This window comes from Myotis brandtii, unplaced genomic scaffold (assembly GCF_000412655.1).
Source record: "Myotis brandtii unplaced genomic scaffold, ASM41265v1 scaffold19, whole genome shotgun sequence".
NCBI lineage: Eukaryota > Metazoa > Chordata > Mammalia > Chiroptera > Vespertilionidae > Myotis > Myotis brandtii.
In genome coordinates, this window is record NW_005357075.1 from 1,464,365 (window position 1) to 1,474,754 (window position 10,390).

The 10,390-nt window shown below is 54.9% G+C and overlaps 1 protein-coding gene across 1 annotated transcript; it reads left to right on the top strand.

The window, feature by feature from the left end:
- The first annotated feature begins 6 nt into the window (after positions 1-6).
- LGI3 (leucine-rich repeat LGI family, member 3) lies at positions 7-7,553 on the top strand. Its single transcript, XM_005864603.2, has 8 exons — positions 7-245; positions 1,014-1,085; positions 1,856-1,927; positions 2,270-2,341; positions 2,483-2,554; positions 2,742-2,911; positions 3,061-3,225; positions 5,413-7,553. The coding sequence occupies exons 1-8, from the start codon at positions 40-42 to the stop codon at positions 6,228-6,230; spliced, it is 1,647 nt and encodes a 548-aa protein (XP_005864665.1). The 5' UTR covers positions 7-39; the 3' UTR covers positions 6,231-7,553.
- The last annotated feature ends 2,837 nt before the right edge of the window (positions 7,554-10,390 follow it).

Here is a 10,390-nt window from a genome sequence, read left to right on the forward strand (position 1 = left end):
CAGAGCAGCCGGTGGCCGGAGGCAGAGCTTGCAGGCAGCATGGCGGGGCTGCGCATCAGGCGGGGCTCCGGGCTCAGGCTACTGGCTCTGTCCGCGCTTGGATTCTGCCTGATGCTGCAAGTCAGTGCCAAGAGGCCCCCCAAAACGCCCCCCTGTCCACCCAGCTGCTCTTGCACCAGGGACACGGCCTTCTGCGTGGACTCTAAGGCAGTGCCCAGGAACCTGCCGGCCGAGGTCATCTCTCTGTGAGTGCCCAGCCCTGGCCCAGGGGGTGGTGAGCCAAGAGGGGGAGGACGGCAAGGACCACTCTGGGAGTGGATGGGGAGACCCCATTCCCCCTCTGCGGAGTGTGGGGACCAGGAGGACTCCAGGGTAACCTCCGGACCGGAGACTCAAGGTATCAGCCAGGCAGGGACTTCTGCAGTCACGCAGGCTCAGCAGCCATGGCTGGGGAAAACAGGACTTCGTGGCCAAGAATGAATCATCACCACCAGCAGCATTAATGAGACCTACTGTGCGCAGGCCTCTGGACTTGGAGGGAGGGGGGTTGCTTACCCCAGCATGTGGGCCCTTGCCTGTGATGTCACATCAAGGGCAAAAAGGCTTCTAGTGGGGGGAGGGAGGGGAGCAGCCGGGGAGGGTGAGATACACCCACACTGCACCCTGGCACGGGGCAGGTGCCTGTCACTGGTCTCGCCAGCCACTCTGCACCCAGCCAGTCAGACTGTCACTTGCAGCAGTGGCCTCCTGGACCAGATCGGCTGTGTGGTCCTTGGGAGCAGGATGCTAATCCCTATTCCCATTCGAGGGCCCCATGGCTCAAGAGCACCCAGCACACTGTGGGTGTTTGGATGATCATGAAAGTGTGGCTAATGGAAGCTTCTTTTGGCTGAGGGGAGCTAAGCCTGTGGCCGGTGGTGCTCAGGGGGCAGTAGGGGAGGTAATGAAGAAGGCAGGCGGTGAGAAGGGGAAGACGGCCTCAGGTGGAGGACTGACGCAGGTGTCCCCTGCAGGACGCTGGTGAACGCTGCCTTCTCGGAGATCCAGGACGGAGCATTTTCCCACCTGCCGCTGCTGCAGTTCCTGTATGGACAGGGCCTTGTGGGAGGTGGGGTGGCTTGGGGAGGGGCAGTGAAAGGGAACAGGCAGATTCTGGAAATTAAGATGCAGGCGTCCCTACGTTTGCCCTGATGGATATGCCACAGAGGTGGAGCTGCCTGGGGTCAGGAAGGGTGGAGGAGCAGTGGTTGGGGAGGAGGGAAGGGATTGCATGCAAAAGCCAAGATGTGGGTATTTAGGGCCCAGTTAGGAATGGACTTGCCTCCTCTAGAGACCCAAAGGAACTGGGTGCAATAAATTGGGTGGGTGCCAGAGAGTGGACACTGCAGGGGAGAAGGGTCATCTTAGAGACAGGTGCCCCTAGGGTTTGAAGAAAGAGCTGGGAACCGAACTGAGGGAAGACTATAGAGCCTGGAATTCTAAAAGGGTTTTTTATATTTGAAGCCCTAGTCACAGGAGAGAATACACTAGAGTTGCCCCACCTCCTTCTCACCATCAGCCCTAGAGGGACTGGACAGAGCCTGGGTGGGAGTGGGACACAGAGCAGAGATGCCGTGGGGTAGACCCAGCTTGCCAGGAAAGATCTGCCCTGGCCGTTTTTACCCTGAGAGCCTTCAGGGACCCTGGGAGTTTCTGGGACCAGAACAGCTTCTGCCTGGTCTTGCTGCCTAGGCTGCTCTGAGGTTCTCCGCTGGGGTCCCAGGGTGGGAAGCAGGGCAGCCAGGCCTTGAAGAAGCCCAGGGGTGAGGCAGCAGGCACACCCTTGGAAGCTCTAACTCTGTCTTTGTCTCTCCAGGTTACTCAATTCCAACAAGTTTACGCTGATCGGAGACAACGCCTTCACAGGACTGTCGCACCTGCAGTACCTGTGTGTGGGAAGGAAGGGGAAATGGAGAGTCGAAGGGAGGACGGGAAGGGCTTGGGTGGGCTCAGAGACGAGGTTGAATGAGGAAGGCTGGGGGCATTGAGAGCCCTTGAATCCTCTGACTGCAGGACCGAGCAGAGCAGAGGTCACTTCATCCATCCCCCTGCCTGAATGGTCCTGCCTGGATGCCTTGTCACCACAGGCTTCAGGTCACCACATTAGGAATAAAAGCCTGTCTGAGGGCCATGGGCGGGGATCTAGGCACGGTGTAGGGAAATAGGTGGTGGTGGTGGGTGAGGGCCAGGGATCCTGAGTGATGGCTGACACTGTTCTCATTTCCTCCAGCTTCATTGAGAACAACGACATCTGGGCACTATCCAAGTTTACTTTCCGAGGACTCAAGTCTTTAACACACCTGTGAGTACATCCCACACATACATTCATTCATTGGACCAACCCCCCCTCTTGCCCCCTCCCCCCCACACACACACCCATCTCTCTCTCGTGGCCTTTGGCCTCAGTCACCATCTTCAGGTGACCCACGGGTCTCTCTTGCAGCTCACTGGCCAACAATAACCTGCAGACACTGCCTAGAGACATCTTCCGGCCCCTGGACATCCTGAGTGACTTGTAAGGCCTGAGTCCTAGCTCTTTCGACAGTGCCACAGAGGGGCATGTCCCGGGAGGGAGGGGTGTGGGAGCCAGCATTGGGAAGATCATAAAGGCTTGAGAAGCTAGGAGGGCTTGGTTTTGGGGGGTGGGCTGAGCAGCTGAGAGCCTGTCCTCTCTTTGTCCCTTCCATCACTCTCATGATCAGGGACCTGCGGGGCAACTCGCTCAACTGCGATTGCAAGGTGAAGTGGCTGGTGGAGTGGCTGGCACACACCAACACCACGGTGGCCCCCATCTATTGCGCCAGCCCGCCCCGCTTCCAAGAGCACAAAGTGCAGGATTTGCCACTGCGGGAGTTCGACTGCATCACCACAGGTAGGAGGTGCCCCTGCCTCTGGCCTCAGGCTGCCCCTCCCCAAGGGAGCTCCACAGGCATCACCTGAACTCCCACCCCCCTGCCTTGCTCACTATGCAATCCTTATCACCCAACAAACTCTCACTCTTCCCCACCCCAATCCCTGCAGATTTCGTGCTGTACCAGACCCTGTCCTTCCCAGCGGTGTCAGCTGAGCCCTTCTTTTACTCCAGCGACCTCTACGTGGCTCTGGCCCAGCCAGGTGCCAGCGCTTGCACTGTCCTCAAGTGGGACTATGTTGAACGGCAGCTTCGAGATTATGATAGAATCCCAGGTACCTGTGCCCAGCCTGGCTGTGCTGGCCCCAGCTAGGGAGAGCGGGGGTGAAGGTGGGAGGCTCCATTGTTCTTCTCCATTGAGTTCCTATAGGGAGAGGGGTACATGAGACATGGCCTCGGCTCTTAAGAATGTTCTAGTCTTTGGAGGGAGGCTGATACATACACAGATAATATCCATATAATATGTCAGTGTAAGAGGAAGATATGAACACGATGCATTGGGAACACAAAGGAGAGGCTTACCCTGGGCAATCAAGGAAAGCTTCCTGGTGGAGGGGATGCCTACACTGAGTTTTGAAGGATAAGGGAGAGGGAGGAGTCAGAGGTGATGCCCAGGTTTCTGGCTTAAGTAAGTGGGTAGTGCCAATGAACTAAAAAGGAGGAGATACTGAGTTTAAACTGAGTCTAGAATGCTGAGGGAGACTTAACTAGGAGAAAAAATGTGGGAAGGATGTTCTGGTAGAGGGAACAGCATGAGCAAAGTCAAGGTGTGCAACAGCTTATTGTGTGAGTGCAGGCTGATAGAAGCAGCTTATATGACTGCAGCATAAGGTTCAAGGTGGACAGTGGCAGTCCTGAGAGAGATGAGGACAAGGTCATTGACAAGCTTCGAGAAAGTGTGTGAGCCAATCCAGTCTATATTTTAGACAACTCTCTGTGAGCCTTGTGGAGAGTGGCTAGGCATGGGACAAAACATGTGGGCAGACCAGTAGAGGGATCAGCTGGAGCCTGGACTGAGGCAGCAGCAGTGTCTCAGTTATATTTAGAAAAGAGGACTGAACTGACACAAGAAGAAACAGAAAATTTAAATTGCCCTATATCTATGACACAACTTGCAGTCATTATAAAAAAACAACAACACCTCCACCCAACACAAGATCAAAATGGTTTCCCTGGTGAATCCTAGCAAACACTTAAGGAAGAAATAACACTAATCTTACACAAATTGTACTAGAAAGCAGAAAGGAGTGTTGACAGAACTTGGGAATTGATCAGGAACAATGGGTGAATGAGGAACAAGGAAGTGTTGGGGATGGCTCCCAGGTTTCTGGTTGGGGTGACTAGGTGAAGCCACAAATTGACATTAAGTACACAGAAGGAGGGGGAGGAGCAGGTTTAAGGGTAGATGTGGAGCTAAGTTTTGGCCAGCTGGAGTTTGAGGTGCTTGAGGGTGTTTGGAGAGTCTGAGCTGCGGTGGCTCAGGAGTGGGTGGTCAGCAGCTGGGCAATCACCAGGAGCTGGGTGGGCAGACGAAGGCTGCAAGAGGGACTCAGTAACTGCCAGAGCCTGAGGCTGAGCATGGGCTTCCCTTGGGGAGCGGTGGAGCGATGGGGGGAAGGAGAGTGCGTGAAAGCGATGACTTGAGACACCAGGACAGGTGGGGAGTGTGGCCCATACCCTTTGGGTGCCTGGGAAGGGGTCGAATCAGTCTGGTTGAGCACACGTACATTTGTGCTCATACCTAAAAGCCTTTCAAAAGTGGGAGTTCTTGGGAGAATGTTCTTGAGCCATGGATGAGTTCAAACTCCCCCTCCTTCCCCAGCCTGGCCACTTGCCAGCGCATGGCTTTGGACAAGTCAGACAGTGAGCCTCAGATTCTTTCTGTGTGAAATGGCAAAATAATAGGGTGCATTCCAGAGTGACTAATTGGGGTAATATGTTCACACTTAGCACAGTGACTGTACACAATATAAATTCAATAATTAACACTATGGTTAAACAGTCAACACCCCCCTTCCCCAGCCTGGCCACTTGCCAGCACGTGGCTTTGGACAAGTCAGACAGTGAGCCTCAGATTCTTTCTGTGTGAAATGGCAAAATAATAGGGTGCATTCCAGAGTGACTAATTGGGGTAATATGTTCACACTTAGCACAGTGACTGTACACAATATAAATTCAATAATTAACACTATGGTTAAACAGTCAATGAATATCTAGGAACACCTATTTTGTGCTCCGTGTTAGTATATTTGAACCAGGGATTCAAGGGTGGATGGAGGGTGATGCTGACACTAACTGTGTTAGCTGTGAAGCGATTAGAGGAACTTCAGGGGGAGGGACTGCTGTGGTGGAGGGACGTGGCCTTGGCTGAGGGTCGGTGAGGACTGACCCTCTTTTCTGAGGCTGGGCATGGGCACGAAGCTACCTGTGTTGCCTGACGCTGCTTCCCTGTGTCCCGGCAGCCCCCTCGGCCGTGCACTGCAAGCCCATGGTGGTGGACAGCCAGCTGTACGTGGTGGTGGCCCAGCTGTTTGGTGGTTCTTACATTTACCACTGGGACCCCAACACCACACGCTTCACCAAGCTGCAGGACATCGACCCGCAGCGTGTGCGCAAGCCCAACGACCTGGAGGCCTTCCGCATCGACGGTGACTGGTACTTTGCCGTGGCTGACAGCTCCAAGGCAGGTGCCACCAGCCTCTACCGCTGGCACCAGAATGGCTTCTACTCCCACCAGGCCCTGCACCCCTGGCACCGTGATACCGACCTGGAGTTTGTGGATGGCGAGGGCAAGCCTCGGCTGATCGTGTCCAGTAGCTCCCAGGCACCGGTCATCTATCAGTGGAGTCGCACCCAGAAGCAGTTTGTGGCCCAGGGTGAGGTGACGCAGGTGCCTGATGCCCAGGCTGTGAAACACTTCCGCGCCGGGCGGGACAGCTACCTGTGCCTCAGCCGCTACATAGGGGACTCCAAGGTCCTGCGCTGGGAGGGCACCCGCTTCTCAGAGGTGCAGGCCCTGCCCTCCCGCGGCTCCATGGCCCTGCAGCCCTTCCTTGTGGGTGGCCGCCGCTACCTGGCACTGGGCAGCGACTTCTCCTTCACCCAAATTTACCAGTGGGATGAGGGGCGGCAGAAGTTTGTACGGTTCCAGGAGCTGGCTGTGCAGGCCCCTCGGGCCTTCTGCTACATGCTTGCTGGGGACGCCCAGCTGCTCCTGGCCCCCAGCTTCAAGGGACAGACGCTTGTGTACCGACACGTAGTGGTGGATCTTAGTGCCTAGCGGGGTGTCGAGGCTCTGGATTGGAGGAGGGGGAGCCTCTGTATGAGCAGCGTGGGTGCCTGTCTGTGTGAAGGCACATGTAGCTAACCTCATGCACACACACTCCTGGTGAGCATGGGCACCACATGGACTGGCCCCGGGAGCCGATCATCATCGTAATTAGCATGAGGACTTGTGTATGCACCTGGCAAGCCAGTTACTGGGACCCTCCCATCTATGGACGCCTGTGGATCCCACACCCCATCTGCAGGCCCCCCTGGATCTGCTGCCTTCCACAAGCTCTGGCCTGGGGAGGGGAGGGGAGGAGTGCTGGGAGGGAAGGTCTTGGGCTGATCCTTCTGACCCTCTGGTCTCTCCTGTTGGTGCTCCAGGGGTCTGTTCAACCTGCTCATGTCCCACATTGCAGCCACACGACATCCTTCCTACGGCGGGTACACTCACCCACCCTCCCCTCCTCCTGCATGCACATGTGGGATCTGGCCCACGCCCTCAGCCACACGCACACACACACCTGTCCACATCCGTTTCCCTGTGCACACATGCAGATCCGGCCCTGCCAAAAGGAAGCCGGCTCGCCTCCATTACCTGCCTGTCTTCTTGGAGAGGGCACACGACCGTCCTCCTCTGCTCACCCCTGGTGTGCCCACCCTGCGGCTGATAAGGATGGGAATGGTGGCAAAGCCCCTTTGCCCAAAGCAATAACAACAACAACCCTAGCAAACCCAGACGTCTTCCCTCCCAGTGCTGGCTCTTTTCTCGCTGGAGCGTTCTTCTCTGACCCTGTCACCATGGCGGGCAGACTACCCAGACAAAAGCCTTCCTGCTTTCCTTCCTGTAGCTGCCCCACCTCAGACACCCACCCTGCCCCCAGGCTCAGCCCCTCCTTTGCGATGTGGATGGACACTGAACTGTGCTGGATCCTTTGTCCAGGACCCAGAGCTGGCCAGGTCAGGGACCCTGCAAGCACTTGAGTCATCTGGGCAGGTTCCAGGAGTAGAGCCTGGCTGGAGAGCATCTTGGGGGCTCTGGCACCCCTCCAGGCCACAGAGGCACACCCCAGGGGCACTGCCTTTCAGGGCACACTGGGTGGTAGAGGTTTGAGGGCCTGCCCTGTGGAGTGGCACCTGGGAGCCAAGCTTCTGCTGCCCCCTGCTGTGTGCTGGGGATATAGCTGCGAGGTAGTGTGCTGGGGATAGCGGGTAGGAGGCAGGAGGTGGTGGAGCAGGCACGGGGAGGGGCTTCTGGTGGCAGGATGCCGGGGCTGGGGGGTATTGGGGCAATGCTATAATTCACTTGCTTCAAATAAAAAGTTCCCACCCCATTGCCAGCTTTCAGGTGTCCAGTGGCAACGGTCAGCTGTTTCATCAAGAACATAGCATGTTGTCTGTCCCTGCTGCTCGCAGGGGCCGGCGTCAGCTTTCAGACCCTGTTCCTCCCTGCCCCCTTCCCTCTGAGGAGTGAGTGGGCACGGTCTGCTGGTGCTGGGGTCAGGAACTCATGGTGATGACACCTGGGGCTGGGTGAGTGTGACTAGTCTTCACCACCTGGGGCTGACTCATGGCCCGAGAGCTCCTTCCTGGAGATCACAGTCTTGGGGTCACCAGAGTTTATCCCTCTGTCAGGTGAATTCCAATCAACATGACCAAAAACAAGCTTAGCGGTCCCTCCCCTCCCCACTTCCTCTGGGCCAGTGGTCGGCAAACTGCGGCTCGCGAGCCACACGCAGCTCTTTGGCCCCTTGAGTGTAGCTCGTCCACAAAATACCACGTGCGGGCGCGCGCGTACAGCGCGATTGGAAACTTCGTGGCCCATGCGCAGAAGTCGGTATTTTGTGGAAGAGCCACACTCAAGGGGCCAAAGAGCCGCATGTGGGCAAATGTCTGTCATCCCTGCCACCCTCTGCCCTGGGTGTGAGATTTCAAGCAAGTGGGCTGGTTTCCTGGAGCCTGAGTTTCTTCTGCAACACAGAAAATAAACCCGACTTTGTCCAATCCTGATTCGGCCACTTACCAGCTGGGTGACCTCAACCACGTCACTTGGCCTATTTGTATTTGTCTCCTTATCTGTAAAATGGGGATAGTCATAATACCTACCTGACAATGTTGGTGTGAAATGTAAATGCTTTCAATACATAGTCTATTGATGTTGGGGTCCTGCCCCAGCAGGTCCAGGAGTTCCCAAAGGTGTGGACGGAGTCGGCGATGAAGGAAGGACACAGAGACAGCGTTCAGTTGATCAGCATGGTTGGGTTCTCTCTTTATTGTTCTATTACATCTATATTTATACTATTTGATCCCATAAGCATGCCTCTATAATCACATCATGGTATGTTTTGGGTAACGTTCTACAGTTCCTTGTTTCTTATCTGACCTTAGCCAAAAATCCTGTCTCTATCTAGTTCTGTTGATTTTAATCTTGTCTAGGTTAATCTCTGTGTTCCATTACAAGGGCTATTCCAAGGTCACTGCTCTACTGATAGGCTACAAGGAAGTGACTGAAGGAGTTTATCCTATCCAGGAAAGATTATGTCCTCCCAGGCTCGCTGCTTGCCTTCTCTGGGACTGCCCTGTGTCGGTGGGTCTCCAGGGGTATAGGCTTTGGTGCTTTCCCTGCTGGGCAGACCCCTGGGGATGTGGCCCAACAAGTCCCAAATTTATTGCCAACAGTCTTAGTCCAAGTTCTTCAAAGTAGTACATGGTATTTCTGTAACACTAGGGGGATTTACTGATTTATTCTCTTCCTTAGTCCTGTTAACCCCTAACCTGGGGAAACAACCTTTCTCGGGGAGGTGGTCCTGGTTAAAACACATAGCGCTTAAGAGGGGGAGCAAACATATGTCATATATGCCAGGTCCCTTGAAACATAAGCTGTGCAGATGTTTCTTCCCCGCAGCGACTGCGTCAAGCAGCAAGGGTGGATCGGCTTCCAGCATATTGATATATTCAAGGCCCTTCGAAGAGTGTGTCTGCCACAGAAGTATACTTTTATTGGCCTGTAGGACTGTATGAGACCCAGGTGGCTCAGAGAGGCTGCTTTGTGGGAGGAGAAGCGTGCCTTTTGCCCTACATCTTACCTGTAGCCTCAGAGGCCCAGCCAACCCTGCCCCTGGCCACTCCTCACAACGGGGAATCTCATAGGTGATATGTGTGGGTTTCCACCTCCTCAAACCACATTCATGTGCTTCTGGCTTAGGAGACACCCCTCAGGTCCCCCAGCCACACAGTCGAGGGAACGCTTGTCCTGCATTTTCACGTGGGGAACGGGTCCTCGTGTTGTGCAAGGACAGGTTGCCAGGCAGAGTGCACTGCGTCTCCCAGACCCGTTGGCACTCTGTTGCCCAGTGGAAAGATAAACATCACTCTGGCGGTCATTCCCCCGAGCCCCTAGGGCTCCTCCCAAAGATGGAGACACTGTTCTCCCTGAGAGCCCTGCTCTCTACACCTACCCTGGGGGTCATCTGTGTGTCCAGAGAGCTGCTTAGCAACCCAGTGTAACCGGGTGATTGTGTCAACAGCTCAGGACCAAAGGCCGTGAGAGGGAGAGGGGTACATGAGTATACTTACTCTGCCAAAGCTGAGGAGGGTGACACCCCCCAGCTGCCAGCCTCGTACCCCTCCACACAGAGCCCTGCTCTCAGCAGCAGACTTCTCACATCTTGTCCCTTAGACTCCCCAAGCACAGTCATCAGGACCAGGAGTCTCCCTGTGAGAGACCGTCCTGAAGCATCTATCTTATATAAAAACTGCTGTTTGAAATTTTAACCCTGATAGTATGGCTTCTGTAAATGCTTGCTTGCTTGAAAAATAAGGAAAATAAGACTACTCCCATTCCAGAGAGGCTGTAAACTATGCCCCAGACAGAGTTGTCAGTGCTGACACCAGGCCAGGCCTTGAGATATGGTCTCATGGCCCCTTCCCAGCACGCAGGCCTTCTTTCTCAGAAGGCCCGGAAGTCTCATTCTAAATTTGGGAGACAAAGGACTAGAAAAAGTATAAATAAAGAGAGTTTCCTCCATGTTAGGGGGCCCAGAATTTGAAAGACACATTTTTCTCTGGGCCTGCACAGAATCTAATCTAATAAAAGGCAAAAAGGGTAATTAACTGTACCTCCGCTACACTTCCCATTGGCTAATCAGGGCGATATGCAAATTAACTGCCAAC